The sequence below is a fragment of the Molothrus aeneus genome, chromosome 4 (genome assembly GCF_037042795.1).
Source record: "Molothrus aeneus isolate 106 chromosome 4, BPBGC_Maene_1.0, whole genome shotgun sequence".
In the NCBI taxonomy this organism is placed as follows: domain Eukaryota; kingdom Metazoa; phylum Chordata; class Aves; order Passeriformes; family Icteridae; genus Molothrus; species Molothrus aeneus.
In genome coordinates this window covers 27,470,553-27,490,376 of record NC_089649.1, presented here as the reverse complement: position 1 = coordinate 27,490,376, position 19,824 = coordinate 27,470,553, and the positions used below count along the sequence as shown (strand labels likewise).

General features: G+C 42.1%; 1 protein-coding gene across 1 annotated transcript in view; it reads left to right on the top strand.

The window, feature by feature from the left end:
- ARHGEF38 (Rho guanine nucleotide exchange factor 38) overlaps positions 1-19,824 on the top strand; it is a 37,224-nt gene that overhangs the window by 1,292 nt on the left and 16,108 nt on the right. The window contains exons 2-5 of the mRNA XM_066549011.1: positions 9,553-9,755; positions 12,215-12,338; positions 16,623-16,770; positions 19,784-19,801. Of these exons, the coding sequence (XP_066405108.1) occupies positions 9,553-9,755; positions 12,215-12,338; positions 16,623-16,770; positions 19,784-19,801 (493 nt within the window). The remainder of the gene's footprint in view (positions 1-9,552; positions 9,756-12,214; positions 12,339-16,622; positions 16,771-19,783; positions 19,802-19,824) is intronic.

Below are 19,824 nucleotides of genomic sequence, written 5' to 3'. Positions count from 1 at the left end.
CTGGCAGGGGTGTTTCAGGGCACAAGCATGGATGGCTGTGGCAAGCTCATGGCACAGTCCCATCAAAACAGCAGATTTTAACTCCTAAATAGGGTTGGCCAGGTGAGGTCAAGGTTATCAGAGAAGTATCCAGCAAAAAGGTGTGAAACCTTTCTGTGCTGTGTCAGCCACGTTCAAGCCATGAATGTCTCCTGTTTAAAATCTGAAGCCGAGGAGGTGGGGAAGCCCAGGAAGTCATGGCAGAGCGTGAGGTTATGGTTTTGGCAGCAGTCCAAGGAGACAGTAAATCCAGCTTTACAGCTCCTGCCACATGCTGGGACTGCCATGGCCGCCTATTGCAAAGCACGGGCTGGTATCAGCTCACTCTGTTTGCTTGTGTTTGTTTGAGAAAAACAGTGTCGGGTTAAAAATGTACCTGCAGCCTTTGCATTGTATTAGAAGTTGCCTGTCCTCAGAGTGAAAATACAAAGGCAGTAGAAATTCCTATAAAGTATATTTGCAGTTGCCATAGAATTGCAGTTGTGTGCCCAGGCCTGACCTGGATCAATTTTTTTTGAGGAAGATGAACCTGAATCTGATAAGGAACACGGATCCCGGACCTAATGTGCTGCCTGCCAACACTGACGCTGTGCTGTGGTTGGGCACCTTTGTGTTCTGCATTTTTCTCGTAGCACTTGGATGCAAAGCAGCTTATAGCAAGGAAGTGGTTTTGTTGGCACAAAGCTTTTGAGTTTTCCATTCTTGTTAAGAAAACCAGCAGCTCTGTTGGTGGTGACAGCTTTTCTGGTGTGTGTCACCCGGTCGGGACTTTCTGATCACCCTAGAGTGGTAAATGCTTTGTAAAAAGATACAAATGGTAACTTGCACTTGCTTCTAATAGGAATTGTGGGAAAAGCTCTGTGTTTAGTTGCCTCTCCCTTCTATTGGCTCCTGTTAATATGTTCTCTAACACATAATCTGCAGACCTGGGGTAGGTATTAGCACGGACAAGGATGTGTAAGACACAGAGATGCAACAGCAGCAAGCCCTGCAGAAGGAAATCTCCCATGAGTGGGGCGGGTTTCCAGGGGCTGCAGGACCCTGCTCTGTGCTGGTGGCAGGCAGCCTAGGCAGAGCTCCGGGACCACGGTGTCTTTGCACACCCCGGCGCCTGCATCAGCATTGCAGTCCATTTGTGCAGGGTGAAGCGCAGGCGGGGCACCTCCCAGTCCCTTCCAGCCCCCTGCAGACTCCGAAGGTTTCCCTGAGTTTCCCGGGCTGCTCCTCCACAGCCGTTCCTAGAAGCTCTGAAGTATATGCTCAAAATGCAGCTCGGTGTGGTGGAAATAGAGGCCCTCAAATCAATGCCTGTGAAGAAAACAAAACAAAAAGCCCAAGAGAGCAAGCAGTCAGGCATAAAAACTCCTAAGAATTCAATTTCTGCGCTTGGATTTCTTTAAAGTTTTGTTTTATACAGTAGACCGATGTTTTCTATGAAGAGTGAGAAGGAGCCTTTCTCACTCTAGATCTCCAGGGTAATCGAGGTGGTTTGTTCTATCATTCTACAACAGCATTGCCAAAGGTGGAAACTTCTGCAAGTGTTTTTCACTTTAAAATTAAGGATTCGTTAAGACACAAGAAAGCATTTTCATGGTTAATGACTATTGTAGGTGCATCTATTCAATAGCTTATCTGGTGTGAATGGCCACGAAACATTTCCTGACTTTACTCTTTTTAAAAAGGAAATAAGATGCAAAGTAACTATTATATTCTCAAGGAGCTTGGCAAGCATTTGTGCCTGTACTTCAGCTCATCCTGTGAGATAACCAAATGCCTGCCAGCCCCATTTTAGATAGGGGAAAATAAGGTGATTGCCATCAGATGCCAGGTTCATGATAAAACCATGCAGTCATTTAGAACTCAGATTCCGCTTGCATACTTCGAAGGTCCCAGGAATACCTTGATCAGGCCATTGATATTTCTTCCATCAACTGGACATTACTCTTCTGAAGAGGGAAGAGTGGGGTTGAGGAAGATATATTCACTAGCATCTGTGGTGGAGATGCAGAAATAATATCTAGGATCATTATAAGAGCTATGGCAGAGCTCCTGTGACATTTCTATGCATTGCTCTGCTCTACATTCACTAGAAAATTCAGCAAGTATGTTCTTTGAAGAGGAATGAAGACGTTTCAAAACAAAAAGTGATATTTAGCATCTCTACTTTCAAATGTATTATCTATAGCTGGTTAGCTGGTATGAATTATCTTTTCTAAAGTGAAAATTCATCAGTAGCAGCTTTAAAAATAACTATATTAATATTTATGTATTGTATGAATGTTGGGATCAGTCTTTGAATTAACCCAAAGCTTCCAGTCTGTGAGTACCTGTGCATTTCGATAAAAGGGGTTTGCTTGGTGCAGTTACCGGCACACAAATGTTTGCAAGATCAGGGCAGATTAGCATACAGTGTGTCATGGGGATAGATGCTATTAACTAAAAAGGGCACACCATGAAAAGGCATTCGAAGCATAGTTCACTGTCTGTTAAGTTTTGGGCAGGTTGCTGTTTTTTTGTTAATAATTATATGCCAAACTTGTTCTTGCTGTGAAAAATAAGCGGGTGAAAGCAGTGAGTTTCCTGAAGGAATCAGAGATCATGTTTTCAGTGATCATGTTTTTGCTCAGCAAAACAATTAATGCCTCAAAAAAGCACCTTGTCTTACAAATTATTACATATTAACTCCCTTACAACTTTGACTGTGAATGGGTCAACTGCCCTGGTAAATGATTTCCACACACTTCAATTTGAAATGCATCAGGGACATACCTGTATTAGGTAGTGATTCAAATCACACAGCTACCACAGTACACTGCCTCAGAGCTCATGTCTGAACCCTGAATGCTGTGTGTTTTCTCTGTCTAATGTAGTTATGAGAAATAACTAACACCAGATATTCTGCACCAGATGATTCAGAAACCAGCAAAATTATACAAATTCTTGAAAAGCTACTATCCCTTGGTGTACAAAAGCCCAGCCAGAGGCAACTCATCCACCTTTGCTCCATCTCAGCCAGGGCACCTTTCTTCATCCCATCCTCCTCTCTGCTTGCAGAGCACACCACCCCTTCCTGCATGGGCTGCCCATGCTGTCAGCTTCTTGCACCTCCCACCAGGTGTAAAGATCCCCTGTGCCACTCCCCAGTTCCTTATTTGCTTTGTCTTAGCTTTCTATGGACTACAATGCAGATAATATCTTATTTCACTGCAGAATGTATTGATCCGTGGAGCGGATGGCTTGCTAAAGTACAGTAAGGAGTAAAATTTCAGATTATTTCCTGACATGCAGGAGATGGCTTGATGAAAAGTCTCCCCCCTATGCCCTAGGATGAGAAGTCACGATCTAACAAATACTTCTATTTTCTCCCATGCAGATTTAGGCTCAGGGGATCTAATTCTGTTAACTTGTGCTGCAATAAAGCTGGAGTTATTCCTTGAACTTATTGCAGTGTCTGTCAGGGAAGTGAGCTCATCTTTTCAGAGCAGAATCCATTTTGTGCCGCAGTGTTTGCACAGCACTTAGCACAGCCAAGCCCTGCTGGGGCTGAGGACTCTTAGGAGCTCCCACAGCAGAACTGGGAACTGCAGCCGAAGGGAAGACTGGGACACAAGGAGAGTTATAGATCCTCCTCTGAGCATATTAGCAAACATTTTATTAATTGGGATACTTTGCTTTGTGGGCCACAGTTCATACAGCTAATCCATGCCAAATCCTGAGGTGCTTGTGTCCTGGAGGGAGCAGTGCAGGTACAGCCCTTCCTCAGTTCCTGCTCTATTAACGTATGAGCTCAGTGCCACAAGGGTGGTGTATTTATACCGGTGTGTGACACCCTGGGAAGGTTTATTTGTAAGTATTGGAGCTAACAATAAGGGCATTCTTCTGTCACCTGATGATAAGCTTTCTTCCCTTCCACCACGGTCACATGGGAGCTCTCTGTAGTCCTGTCAGCACACACATAATTAGAGCGGTCTGCTGTCAAGGAATTGAAGAAAGAACCTGCACGTTGAATGTAAATATTCTCTGTACCTTATGGAACAGAAAAGTGATCAAAGATTGAATGACCTAATTGCACGGAAGTCTCTGATGCAGATTTTATAAGCAAACCTGTTGCCCAGGAATACGGGTGCAAGGTCATCCTGGTCCTGCAGTGTTTTCTTCCTGGGTTCAGAAAAGGGGCTTTTTGCATGTGTTACTCACAGCCTGTGCACAGCAAACCCGCTCCTGAACAATGCTGCTGGCATGAGTCTCTCAGTAAAAGAAAAAAAAAAAAGGTTTTCCTCAAGTCTCTCCCAATATTTTTCTATTTCAATGCCTGACTTGGTCTTCAGTGGCCTAATTTGCACCATGTTTGCACCATATTGTTGCACTGTAAGAACTCTGGTGGGAACTGTAAGGACACCCCATGTGGTCCCTCACAAAGGGAGGGGCATCTGGAGTAAAACTCTGGTGTGTTATCTAACGTGATGCACTTCCTGTGCACATAGAGTCACACTCCATCTTTCCTCACTGCTTATCCTGTTTCAGGCTCCCTCACTTCCATGGATCCCAGTGTCTCAGCGTCCTGCAGCCTTCCCAGCTCCTGCAGTGGATGCAGGCGTGTAGAAAACAGAGCCAGAGCGACAGCATGAGGGAGGAGAGGAAAGCTGCCACGGCAGCAGTCTCTGGACTTGGCTGCCTGCATTTCATTCCCAAATCCAGCTGATAAAAGTCGGTGTACATTCCCTTGTGTAATTGCTAGGTTATCTGAGGGTAAAGGCTATCTGAGGACTTGCTTTCACAGAGGAATAATTTATCCAGGGTGATACAAAACTCATGTTTAACATGTGAAAACACAGTCATTCTGTAATTTGTTCGTTATACCTTGATAACTTATGCCTTCACCAGTCCCTTGTGCCAGGCAAAATCCTTGTATCTGCACAGTGTGAGTGTAGAACTCACCTTCCTTTGGCATCTTTCAAATGCTGCCTAGGTAACAAAAAGGTCTGTAAGTCACTCCATGCACCAGCATCACTGTACTTGTTCCTGTATTCTGTGCTAGTTCCTTTGGTTCCCCATGGGAACCACTGGATGGGGAGAAATCTGGGTCCCCACACCAAGAGCAAACATAATATGCAATCAGAGCATCTTACCTGAGAGAAAGGATGGATAGAACAGACCTCTTGGAGCTGCTCACTCTCTAGGCACGAAAACCAGGGAGATTTATGCACGATCTTGCAGCCCTGCTATGGCTGTGCCTCCAGTCGTTTGCTGTGGGTCCCTGTAGTCAACTAGTAAAATGTAAGGAATGTTTCTCCATTACCTCTTCTAAGATAAGGGTTTGAAAATTAAAGTATTAAGTTACCTTTAACAAAAACTTTAGAAACTGCTTTATTTTAGAAAATGAGGCATCCTGTTGAAAGTTATTCATAGAGCTTTTAGTTGATACATTAAGCAAGCAGCAGACTTTTGTTACACCAGAGCAGCGAGCAGCAAACTTTTGATACATTAAGCGAGCAAGCAGCAAACTTTTTGATACGGCAGGGAGCCAGCCAATGAACTTTGTGAAGTGGATGTGACCATTGCCTCTTTCAAAACCCTCTAAAAAAAGCAAACGCCTAAGCTGTCACTGGGGGCTGTGCTGCAAATATCTAGCCAGTGCTGGAACCTTTGCTGTCTGTGCTGTCCTTCGCTGTCCTGGCTGCTCCAATGAGGCTGCCCATGCTCTCCATCCCGGTCTGGTCCTGCTGCTGTGGCGCTGCTCCCTCGCTGGGTCACTGGGCTCCTCTGGGAGAGGCTTCATCGGAGAAAGACCCACTGCATCCACGCGGATCTCCCCCATCGCACCCTATCAGCCAGCGCTGGACCCATGGTGGTGGTAACCCCTTTCCTGTGCTTCTTGTAATTATTCTGGCGTTCTCCTACTCTTTCTTCCCTCTGGTTTTCTCTCTTTCTTCCCTCTTTTATGAAAAATAAAGTCGTGTTATTGCTCTGGATCCCAACATTTAACCTCATTTGTGTTTTAATCTCGCTTTCAGGTATGTTTAGAGCCTGGTTCCTTTCTGCAGTTGTGGATTGAGGCAAACCTGCCTCTCCTCCCTTTAAGCAGATTGGAACAGTCCCCCAGTACCTGCCCAGGGCCCAGAAGAGAGCTGCTGCATTTGCACATTGCAAGCTCTGTTCCTTCATGCTCTCACCACATTGTGGCATGTCTTCATCTGAGGGACATCTTTAGACTTCAACCTTGCAAGAAATTGTTTTTGTAAGATATTTGGCTTCTTTGTCCTTGTCATCACATAGTGAACCTCTTGTTTCATGCAACTAGAGCCGTGTACTTCAATACACAGTTGAAAAACCTAAGTCATCTCCAAAGGAATGTCCTCCAGAAAGGCAACTCCTGCAGACAGCTGACATCACAAAAGCATTAATTACAAACTTTGCCTTCTACTTTTTATTCTTATGTCTAGTAAAAGTACCAGTTAGTTTTTTGTAAACTGGGCTTAAGACACAATGGTTTAACAATCTATTCAACAGACTATTTTTTCATTTTTCTATACCTGGTATCTCTGAGGACAAATGAGTCAAATTCTTACTGTAGCAGTTAATACTCAGTGATGTCTTTTCCTGCTAATCCTCTCTTCAACTATTCCAGGGCTGGTACACATTACCAGGTAGAAATGAGTCTGATTATATTCCAGATATGCTCTCACTGTTTGTGCATTCATTAAACTTGCACTTACTCCACAAGGATTTCAGCAAACTACTAATGTTCTCAAACTGGTCAAAAGCAATCAGCTGAACATGAAATCATATGTTTTGGCTGTAATCATCACTTCAAGACCTTGCTGTTGTGTTCTATAGAGACAGATATGCCTGAAATGAAAAAGTGAACATATTGAGTGAAAATGGAAAATTATATTACATTTAACTAAAGGAAACATTTCTTAAAAAACATGTTTTCTATAAGGAAACAGCATCTAATTGATATTTCTCATGATTACTTCTTCCTGTTGAGGATAATTTTTATTTCCCGGCATTATAATCTATCGTGCAATAATGATAATAGATGAGCCCTGACATAATTCAAGAATCAAATTTGATCAGGGTTATCTAATGACAAAACTGGAAGAACAGCCTCTCAAGAGATTGTGACTTCCAGCCTGAAGTGAAATACAGTGGCTTTATTTTGCTCATATAGTGGCCTCCCCTGCCACCAATATAAAAGATTAAAAAGTTTTTTTATACAGCATCTTGTGTTTACCTTAAAATTCCATCTGATATCATAACATCTGTGTCTGAGACAAAACTACACTTCTGAGATGTTCCTCTCTGTGCTTTCTCAGGAGTTGCCCTGAACTCTTCACACAGTTACATGCATGCAAACAGTTTCACACCCAATCTCAAGAAAAGTCCTGCTTTTGGTGCAAAAGTGAAATAGAAATGGATTGCTCATATGGTTCCTTGTGAATTTATAAATGTGGTTGCATACTGTAAGTTTTTAGAATAAAAAGTACCTGCTGCTTTAGCATGCCAGCAGCAGGCAAGGTGGTCCTGTTCTGCAACCCTAGCAGTAAATTTCTCTGAGGGAGTTGTGGAGTGATACTGGTACCAGTTTTGCTCTCCTCCTCACTAAAGAGCAGAGTCTGTGATATTCAGCACACAGCACCTTTGGTGGATGAGCTCTGCAGCAGCACGAACTCATCAGTGCAAGGTTAAGCCTAAAATTCTTTTGATAGCCAAGGCCTTGCAGAGGAGAGACATTCTCTTCATGTTTCTGTTTCATTGTCTCTGTACAAACTCGAGGACAAAATGTGCATGCCTGTGTTATACACAAACTTCAAGGCTAAAAACTCCAAGCTGAAAAGTGTATCTAAATACAAAAAAGTTTGAGAAAACAGCTCCCCTACTCCTTTGCCTTCCATTCCCCCATCCAGATTTGTTTAGGTTCTTGGTCCTCACTGTTTAAAACTAGTGGTGTAGAGACCGACATGCTGTCCCAAAAGCAGCTATTTAAAACTATCTGTAGTCACATCAGTCTCACTTGAAAACCTGGTGGGAGAGTCATTAATAAAAACCTTTCCTTTCTGAGTATCACTGGTCAGCATAATTGTAGAAGGCATGGGCGAAGACGATATATTTGATTTATTGTATTTTACACCTCTTGTTGTAAGATGGCTCAAAGCCCTCTGTCCTGAATGCTGCTTGGCTCCCACAAGTCCAGCTATGGGCTATCCTCTACCCCCTTGGCTGGTGTTGTATGGGCCAGTTGTGCTGTTTGATGCACACTGGAGTGCCCATGACCTTACCCTTAACAATCAATTCAAATAACTGCAATATCATCAGTGAGCAAAGCACCTGATACTGCTTTTTATTACCTCCTTCAGTACAGTCTGTACAAGAAGCTGACTTGAAGGTATAGCAGTCTGATTGTCAGCAGAGATTCCCATCCTTTGCTGCTGAGCAATAAAAGCCGGGGCTGTCAAAGCTCAGCCTGACTGATGCAGACTTGAGCACGCTAATGATATGTCCATCTTTCTTGGTACTCTGCACCATCTTGTGGCTAGCAGAAAAACACCAGAATAGCCTCTGAAATCTTCCACTTGAGTCTTTTTTGCTTTTGTTTTTAGGTTTTGTGTATGTGTTTCTTAATGAAAAATATGAATTGTCAGTGCCCTTTTTACAGCTGACATGGATCTCTGCAGACTGGCTTACAGACCAGCAGGTGGAAAGACCATCATTACAGATAAGTAGGTTGTGTGCAGGTCTTGTACATAAATTGCCCATCCGTATAAGAGTCCCTTGTATTTTCCTGTATTTGAAACAAATCAGATATCCTAGGTGTTAAGTACTGAAAAGCAGTGAAGGATGTCCTAATCCCAATGAACTCTCTTGTTCGTAGAAATGGTTGTTATTGATCATATTCTTCTTGAATTCCTTTGGCTCTTTCAAAAAAATATTTTTAAACAGAGCTGGAGGATTCATCATCATTGTTAGTAACATTGTCTTCACTTGAAAGTTTGTCATTCGGTACTTGCAGTCCTCAATTTCCCATGAATAGACTCAATGTTACATTGTACAGAACAAAGGTTATTATTGTGAAGCTTTTTTATGGTAAACATCCTTTTTCTTTCACAGGAGCACATTTTTTTTCATCCCCCAAATCATAATAGATGTCAGACCACTACTGTTTTCAGAGGAGTAGAAGGGCATCAGCTATCCTGGAATTTCAGTGTGACAAGAATTAGACTCTCCTGTGCTCCATAGAAAATTTCTGCCTGATACCAAACATCTAAACCAGAGGAGCCGGTGATGGATTATCCCCTTAATGCCAAATGGACGAGTTGCTTGGGCATACCCCTGTCCACTTTTAGAAGAAGGAGATGGGATGACACTCAGTCTGATTTGGGTTCACCATTTCTTATGCTTCTTTTCCTGCTTGCCATGGCTGTTTGTCCACCACCCACGGTCATGCAGGGCAAGCTGGATGAGCATGTGGAATTATGACACTCCTCACAAATCTTTTCCTTTTTTTACCAGAAAAAATGGCTCCACAGGCGGTGTCCTCAACCCCTGCCACCCCGCTGCAGGAGGACAAAGAAGAAGAAGAAGAAGTAGTCAGGCAACGCATGATGGCCAGGAGGGTGAAAATCATCGCAGAACTCCTGCAGACTGAGAAAGACTATATCAGTGACCTGGATCTCTGCATCAAGGAAGTGATTCAGCCCCTGAGAAACATGCAGGTGAGTGCTGGGGTGGAGGATGAGGGGATGATGCCAAGGTCTCAGCTCAGCCATGTTCTGCTTGTAGACAATATCCATGCAAGCACAAGTGTCAGCAGGAGAGTGACTTGGTGCTGGGAGCGGGTCTGGAGCCAGTGCTCCAGGATGTGATGTGTCAGGGCTCTGACAGTGAGGAGCGTGGAAGGTCAGATATGCTCCTGAACCCTTGTGCTGAACTTGCATAAAGCCTGCATCGAGGTGCTTGTCCAGAGGTTAGCTTGGATATTATATCCCTGCCTATGGGCTGCAGCAGCAGCTTCCAGCTCTCCCTTCTCCTCTGTAGTTATAAGCCTTGTTACGTGCCACAGCAGATGCTTACTGGTACCTCAAAATGAAGGTTTTTCCCACAATAGAGACTGGAATGGCATGGACCTCTGCAGCAAGGTTAAATTCAATTGTTAAGATAACTTTATTCATCCTTTCAGACAGTTGTAGTGGATAAATACCATGCTTGACAGGACAGTGAGGACTTTGGATATTTGTATTTCACACAAAAGAGGTACATTTAAGAAAAAAGGCTCATAAACTACCTTTCATGGAAAAGACTTTATTAGGCCAATGATACCTACTTTCTTTTTCAGTTGAGACTTCAAAGAGCACCTTTTCCTCAACAGTATTTCAATTTGTAGATGAATGGTGCTGGAAATAGAGGAGACTGTCCAGACAAAGATTTGTGTGTGTGAGGCCTGAAACCTAGCATCCAACAGAGGCTGCACAAATGATATCTGCTGCAGAAATAGAATAAAAATAATTTTAAACAGACGTTAACCCACGTAATCTTTGTGTAGGCTTTGTGGTGACAAAATACAGGTGCAGAGGCCAAAGTGTCTTCAGGTGACATTGGCAGTGCCTCTTAACCTGTGCTGCTGAAACTTCTGCAGGACATTTTTGCTTTTCTAAAAATGTGTTAGAATTTGCTCCAACCCATTCTCAGAAGAGCTGGCATCTGCTGACATAACTTTAAGGAGTTCTTGACTTCTTCTTCCTCCCTCACTCATTCATCCACTTAAAAGTAGTCTCTACTTGACTTCCTCCCCAGCCTGGCCAGCACGGAGCAAGAGTATTCCCTGGTTGAACTTGCTGAGATTTTTGACAAATGTGCCAGATTCTGTCACTCTTTTTCACCCAATGAAAAACATTATTTTGATTCTGTCCTTTGTCACTGCATTAATATGTGGAAGTGTCCATGCATGATGTAGTTCCAAATACTATGTAGACATGCTGGGGAGGAGGTCAGAAGTCCTGTGCTGGATGTATACAGGAAAAGTAATTTAGAGATTATAACCATCTTAAACTAATAACCTCTTCATTTTTGAAAGGCTTTCAGGAATGTTATATGTTTTTAATGCTAGCTCTCCAATAAACTACCATATTGGAAGTTTATAATGTATTTAGAAAATTGGTCTAGGCAATGAATCTGTTTCATATTTCCAAATGGATAAAACATGTTTTAGTCCCTATAATGCTTATAAAGAAATTAACTGCATCAGTACTGGAAGTGTATTTCTGATTTTGTTACAATAGCATGCAATTTGATCCTCCTGGCATCTGGTAAGCTGCTATGTAAATCAGCAGCTCTCTTCCAGGAGAGGTAGGCTCAGAGAGTATTGATATGGGTGATGAAACTGATCTTGTCTTTGTTCTCAGTATGAGCACATTACCACTGGTTATCTCCAACGACCCCCAAATAGTAACTATTGCCCTGCTGTGAAATGAAAAGTACATGTCCTGGAAATCTTTTACTTCCTGTAAGATGAGGAGGGACACAGAACCAAATTCTCTGTTGGTAGAAATGGATACAATTGACTGAAATCCATGTTGTGTGCCCAGGCTCTGTAAGAAGTTCTTTAGGTTGTATTAATATTCCAAATTAGAAATGTGTTTCTTTTAGTGGAAGTTATATGATCTTGACTTTGGATTTATAGAACAACTAATTTAAAATGGCAACAGCTATCTTGGAGTCTTTGTACCTGGTAGTTGGCACAAAAGTGCCAAGCTCTCAGTTTATGTAGTGGCCTCTGATAGTGAGTGGCAATCAGGGAATCAAACCTACTGCCAACTATTGTTTTCCCCAGTGGGAAAGTAAACAAACATTTCAAAGCCAGCTAAGGATCTTTTCTTTATTCAGATGATAATATTTATTTCCTTCCTAGGTAAACAGTTTCAGATTAGTGATAGTTCAAAATACAGTTAAAAACACTTGATAACATACACTTTGTCAACTGCGTCAACCATATTATACTAATGTGAAAATTGTGTATGTGTTCTTGAAGTCACAAGGAGGATGTTTATATGAGGTTTTGCAGAAGTGGTGCTTCCTGGAGTGTTGAACACTCAGGGCATAGCAAGAGAAGCTGTGTAATACACAATGTCCTTCTTTATCCTTTGTCAGTAGCTGCTTAATATTTGTATTCCATTAGATTGCTCGCTTTGACGTGGATGGCTTGTTTAGCAATGTTGAATTGGTCCATCAGCTATCAGCCAAACTGCTGTCATTGTTGGAAGAAGCCACAACAGATGTGGAACCACCCATGCAAATAATCGGTATGTTTACTGTCCTCTTGAGTTCTACAAAGCTACGTGAAAGAATAAACATAACACTCTCCTGTCCTCTGCTCTCATCAGACTTAGCTAGTACCCCTCTCAGAGGCTGGTGTGCTAGAGGCTGTCCAAAATGACACAGGAAAAATGACATGTGAAACCTGTCCACTTGCTGTACTGTACTTGTATGATTATGATGCTCTTTTTTTTCCCATACATCTGGGTGCTGAGGAGAAAGAAGGAAGGAGAAAATGGGTTTAGAATGAGTAAAACCTGTTGCAATGAGTTATACAAATTACTGCTAGGATCTGTTTCATCTAGTTTGATATTGCCTACCTAAATTCACTTGTGCTGACTCAAACTCCTATTTTGCATACTCTGAGTTGTGCCATTCACAAAAAGCATTAGAAATATTTGGAATAACAAGCATGTCAAACCTCAACCCCTCCCGACACTCTAAACATGTATCTACTGGTGATACAGTTCCTGTAGGAGGTGGTTAAATGTGCTTGACAGGGACATGGACAGCAGAGAAAGATGTAATGAATCTGAGGTGTGTGGGATTCTGTGTAGGAATATCTGTAGGAATCACAGGTATTTTCAGCAAACAGGTTGGCCCTGGATATGTCACAACAGTCACAAGTTCTGCAGGTCAGGTCATGAACATTAAGGCTGTGATTCATGTGACATTCTGGCACAGCTGGAGAGATTTAAGAAATTATCAGCACACATCAGCTCTCCCATGACTGCTTTGTCAGTTCAGAGTCACCTTAGGGTGAGCTACCTTAAGGGATCAGGTGAGAATTCTGAACTTGCTTCTGTGCAAAGTCAGACAGTTTAGTTAAAAAAATTAAACGGTTCAGTTTAAAAAATTCCAGCTGTGATTCAGAGGTCAAGAGAGGTTCTTTCTTTCCTAGCCTGACCACATACCACAGGTAACACCTTATTAAAAGCATCCCTCTTCTCTCAAATAATTGGGTAAAAATATCATTTGCCACTTTACTAAGAAACAGGATATTAAAGCATAAGAGGCTTGGGAAAAGTATTAATTCTAGGATGTCTCAATCTGGTTTGCCAAGGCAACAGCTTAACGTAGTTTGATGCGTCTCTGTTGTTTGGCAGTATTTCAGTAAAAGTGCATCATGATGAGTCATACTCTTAATAAGCAATGTTCTATTCTAGCAGGAAGTGCCTTTCTCACAGCCAAGAGAATCATTCTATTAGTTCCCTGCCACATTCAGAAGTAAAGACAAACAATTTCATCCATCTATTAGGGTGTATTTCTCCAAATGAGACAAAGAACCATGAAAATGCATGGGATCATTGATCACAGAGTTGGCTAACTTATGACAGGAAAAAGGTTGTCAAGTAAGGTGTGAGACATTCTTCTGAAGGCTGAGACAAAAATAGGGAGAATAATTGCATCACTACAAGCAGTTAGTAGGTTTATTGTCCTCTGAAAGTACATCAAAGTAATAATTTTGTTTTCAGGATCTTCAGTGTAAAAGTTTTTGAAGCCAGTCTATAGAAAAAGCACACTCATCATATTCTGTCATGTTTAATTTATTTAAAAATCTTGTATTGAAGTATCTTACTTTGGAACCCAGTCATGGTGAGGTTCAAAAGAACTGATAATTCACTGCTTTGAAAGCAAAACAATGTGGTTGTTCATAGTCAGTCTTATTTTAGTCTGTGTTCTCCACATTTTATCCTATGTCCACATTGACAAGTGATAATGTCCAATAGGAGGAGACTTGCAGAGTGAGAGTTTCTGCTAAGGAGATGGTATCCACACTATACATTTTACAAGGTCTTACTTCAGCTTGGCTGTAGCCTGTGCCTATGGATTGAGATGCCCCTTATGGCTGGACTGCATAAGATGTGCCCTTGGAGTGTGTCTTCTGGTAATTATCATCCTCAAAGGGATCTAGTTTGTATCACTGTGACTGCTCCACCACACAGCCAAGGCATGGGAGATGAGGACTAATGAGTGATTGGTTTCAAAATCCATCTCCTAATCTGAGCTAAAATAGGTTAAATACCTTTTGTAGTTCTTCCGTGATTTTTTTTCTCCTCTCTGTTCTGGATACATATTCTTCATATTCCTCTGTATATGGAGGAATTTGAAGACTTAGCTTTAGCTATTAGACTCCTTCCTCCCTCTCCTACTGCTGCCTGTAGTGGAAGCACCACTGAGAGCAACAGGGAGAAACTGCTTTGTTACTCAAGTCTTCCTCCTAGGAATTTCTCTTTGAGACTGATGACCAACTCAAGAAGAGGCCTCGAGGAGCTTTGCATCTCTCAGAGTACTTTTAAAGCTGTGCCAAATACAATGTGGTTTTAGTTCATAAAGCAAGCTCCCACACTGATATGCCCAAAACTCATCTGATTTGGTTCATACAGCTCAGAACCAAGACAGGCTTTAGGTTTTAGAAATCCACCTGCTGTTAAAAGGCCCTGTTAATGAAATCAGCACATGATTTTTCTCATCACTGAGCACCAATGGAAGTATCTTTCACTGTGGCACAATACTTCAGTGAACAGAACTTGCCCAGCTCTTTCCTTCTGGAGAAGCTAATTTTCAGCCTGTAGTATACACTGAAATGAGCTCTAAGGCTACATTGCATTTTTCCTACTGAAAATGTGACCTCACTTGAGGGCTTAGGATAACACAGACCATGCTAAGCACTTGGAGCTCTGCTTAATGTTAATGCAAATTGTGAGAGCTCATGATCTCTAGAATTGGGTGCCAAGCATGCAGGATCAAGGTTGAGGCTTGTTAAGGTTTCCTCTTAGGTTATTGGCTGATAAAGACCTGCATAGAGTTCATGGGAAAGCCAGGATATAATGTGCATTGTTAGCCATCAGCATTAGCAGTAAGCACAAGGCAGAGAAGACAGCTAAAGAGCATTTAACTGTAGGATGCTGGTGTTTTTCTGACTGTGCCCTTACAGTAACTAAAATGTACTGTGGTGGTCTTAGCTCCTCATTGTTTTTTCCCTTATTTGCACCCTGAAACCAACGTGCATTAGACAGCCCAGTTAACCTTTGCTGCCAGGGCAGAAAACCCAGGGCTGTGTTACTGTGGTAACTGAATCATTTTTCACTTGAAGATGGAGCAGTTCAATGCAATGTATTATGGAACAGCACACTCCGGTCAGGATGAAACATGCAGGATGCCTGACAGCTCAGCGCTTGCTCTGTGAATGAATAGAGAGCTCCCAATTAATGCAGTGTTCAGCTTTTAACTTTAATAGTCATTGCTGTAACTCAACAGGAATGTTTATAAACATCTATTTGGACTGGTTGCCACATAGATATAATTTTCAGTAAATGCCCGACAGGACTTCTCAGCATTGCTGTTTTTTATTACACACATTTCCAAAGATGCTGATCAGGGGGCTGCTGCAGAACTGTGTAAGAACTGAGCTAATATCTCAGCAGAAGAGAGGAAGCATGCTCTCCCTGCTCAGATTTCTTACATATACAGAACCAGACACAAGAGTTTTAGGCTGAGAGAATTAGGCTCCAGAAGTAAATGGGAAATGAGTGTAGGACTACTTTAGTGCCTCTAAAATTCCCAACTGTTCTTTATGGGAAAACGGTGGTGTGGAGGACTGGAGATGGAGGTGTTCTCCCTCTTCAGCTGTATATAAACCTAGATATTATATAAAAATGGCTGTAATCCATGGTGGTTTCATTTAATTAGGGGGGGGTTGGAGGTTTTTCTTCTGTCGTGTGGAGAAAATTCTCTATTCTAGGTTGTAACAATTGCCATTTCAAGGTTTTGCAAAACAGATAAAATTGAAATGGCTAATGGAAGATAGAGTCATTATTCCTGTTATTACCCATTTAAGTTCATATTCATGAAAAAAAGTCAAAAGGAAAGCTAACAGGCTTACATTCATCCCTCCTGCCAGCCCATGACACAAAAATGGTCTCCCTTTATTAGTTAAGCTCTCCTGTGTGTTTTCCAGCGAAGGGGTATTAAGCTGGGCAGTGAATTAGGAGGCTGTGTTTGAAGGGGTGTGGGGTATAGGGATTTCATGCTTTTCCCCTGAGGGAATTTTTGTGCATTAACACTGATATAATGGTGCCTGGCTATGACAAAGATGAGCAGCTGAGAAATACATGTAATAAATAATGCACATAAACACACAAGATCATTTCTAAGGGAAGTAAAGTGGAAGCCAGCCTTTTCAGCTCACAGCTAATGTGGTGGAATAATAAAACTCCTTCTGAGATGCTGTTGTCTGACTTGACATGCTTTGTTTTTCTCCTTAACAGGGGAAGTGTTCTTGCAGATAAAAGGCCCACTAGAAGACACATATAAAATCTATTGCTATCACCATGATGATGCACACACCATGCTGGAATACTATGAAAAGGATGAAGAACTGAAGCAGCATTTAAGAGACTGTGTACAGTCCTTAAAGTAAGATCTTTTCAAATGATGATTTCCGTCCATAGTCAGTTGCCTGGCAGGGAACATTTTAAATGGATGTAGATGAAAGGTCCCCTGTAAATCCGGAGTTTTATAAGGCTTGCTGGGAGCTCTGGCTTATGCTGCTTTCATGAAAAGATGACAAGCCAGGGGCCATGATTAGATTTTTTTCTCTCTAAGATGGCCAAAAATAGCACAAGAAAGGTTGCTCTTTCCTTAGTTTCAGTGCCCCATACTGGCAAAAAAAAAAAAAAAAAAATTAAAAATTGCTGCATCATTTCATGGGCTATTAGGAACACCTTTTCCAGCTCCCAGGAAACTTGCTGCCCCCTATCTTCAGCAAGTCTGCTCCTTGAATTGGAACAGGCTGTTATGGAGCTACTCAAGTGCACCAGCAGCTCTGGGCTGCTGCTACAAGGCCCCAGGGTCTGGAGCTGCTGTGTAGTTCCCAGCTCCTCATGATGGGGGTCTCTGTGAGAGCAAACAGTGGTGCAGCAAGCTGCCAGTTCCCACCAGAGGCAGGTGCTTTGTGCCATTGGCTCCAATGCCAGCCCCTTGGGAAAATGTGCAGAGAACTGGGGATGTTGCCAAGTAATGGATCCATCTGTCTTCCAGCACAGCTTCCTCCTGCAGCTAGTGGCAAGCATCAGCTCATCCACTCCATGGAGAGTGCTTCTCTTCCCACCCATAAATCCCCTTGCCCCTCATTTTCCCAAAATCATCACACAGAGCTGTCCGGAGTGAACATGCCACAGATTCAGACCAGAGGTCTGGCTCCAGCTCCAGGAAAGGCCCATGCTGCACGCTTGTAGGAGAGATGTAAAGTTATCACAAATAAAGGAGTGTACAACAGCAACAGATATTTCAGCCACACCCTAATTTGTGATTGGTCTGCAGAGATCCGTTAAGATTTAGGAGATGGGAACTATGTCCAAGTGAAATCTGGAAAGAGTGGTGAAGGAAAATATTAATAACATTAAAAGAGAAGTGTTTGCTTTGAAGATAGGTTTTGTTGAAAATGAAGCTTATCTTGTGCAACATGTTTGGCTCTTAAATATATAACAAAGTATATGTACAGGATTCTTAAGTTTTAGCCACACTGGAAGTTGAAAGAAATAAATTTTCATATAAACTCATGCCTTCAGGCTAATGGATGGCCAGGTATTTCCCCTAAGTGGGTGTTTTGGTGCTGATGCCTACAATAATCTTTCCTGACTAATCAAGAGAAGCCACTACTGTTGTTCATTTATCCATGCTGCTGAGGCAAGGGGACATGGAAGGAAATAAAGATAAAAAATAATGTCCATGTACATCCTAGTGTGGATGTTACCACTTGTATCCCAGAGCTAGCAAGAGGTGCTTCTGCTCCAAAATAACAGCTGGGCTTTGTAAAGAGAAAGGATATTTTATGCTGAGCCACTGTAGCCTTTGCTAGAAGGAAGTGACAAGGACTTCCTTACAATGAAGCCTTGTTTTGCCTTATTCTTTCCTGATTAGCCTTTAAACAGGAGCCAACCATAAAAGCACTGGTGTGTTGTAATTTTTCCCAGTGCCTAAGGATTGCAGTCAATTCAACTATTAAGACCTGAAAGTGCATGCTGACATTCAGAACTGTGGTCATCTAAAACTGTTTCTACCCAGTGGAGAATATTTGCCCTAGGAAGAAAACTATGCAAGATTGTTACCAAATAAGTTACAAGATGTTTTCCATTGTGAGACATAACAAATGTGGGGGCTGGTGCTATCTTTGAAAAATGTTTACTTGTTAAAGAATTTTCTTTTCCCTTGGAAAGAATATTGTTCCACTTTAAAAAATCTTAAACAAGCTGACATTAGTAGGGGCTTCTGTGCCTCCACTGAGTAATATCTGACACGTGAAATACAAGTTCTATATCAGGAGCAATTTGAGAGTGGCACTCTGCACATCTGTACAGACAAATCAGATTTAATTAGCTATGCTGAGATTCCTGTTCCTTTTGACTGAAGAGGAAAAAATCCATCCCAAAATGTAGGTGTCTGCATTGGAGACATGTGCAAATCCAATTTCTGTAGAGTCCCGTGTTTCAGCAGTGATTATGCAAACTGGGGATGCTGTTTGCTAGCCTAGCCAAAGAAATGCAGCTGGTAAAAATGAAAGGATGCTGGCAACTACCTGCTCAGCTTTCAGCCTGAAGTAGCTCGGTCAACTATTACAGGGGCAGAGGGACGTCACAAGCACACAAAATGCTGACAGTGCAGAAGCAATGAAAGCAGCAGCAGCTTCCAGATGCTCAGCTAGGCACTGGGGGCCAGGAGATAAGAGTGCAGGCAGTCAAAAAAGTGTGGCTGAGGATGTGATGTCAGGAAAGCCTGATGCAGAGATGGACACGTTTGGGTCTCTTGCATTTGAGTTTATTCACACCATAAGAAAATATTCTATGCACAAGTTTGCAAACTACAATTTTAAGTCCCTGAAAAGGGACTTAAAGGCTTTTGGTATATGCATCAACACCATTCTACTCCAGAGAGGTTTCAGTAATGTGTGGTCTACAAAAAACTTCACAGCTTTATTGACTCTACACCCTAAAAGGCTGAAATGTATTCTTTTTCTTTTAAAACTACATTTCTGTTTAAAGAGAGTGGACAGAGATGTATGTAAAGTGTAAGAATGTCATTTAGTTTTCCTTTTTGTATCAATGGCTTGATGTTACCTACAATTGTTAGCAGAGTGATCCAAACTTCCTTCTCTAACAGTGTGAGGACAAGGCTGGGTCTCACAGCCAAAGCAGGTTTTTTACAATCCTTTTGCATTTGGGGCTGTCCATTCAAAAAGTTACAGAGTCAGATTCACCAGTACCCTCTGGCTGCTTTGTGCAGTTCTGCTGACACACAGCAGCCATAAACCTAAGTTACCTTGCCAGTTATGGCTACCCTGTGTCACTGAAGAGTATCTGAGAATCTCCTGGTCTGTATAAATCCTTTCAGGAGGAATCTAATGCATGTTTTGTTTTCTTCTCTTTTGCAGAAAGAGATATGAAGAAGAGTAAGTACTATGCCTTTTTTTAC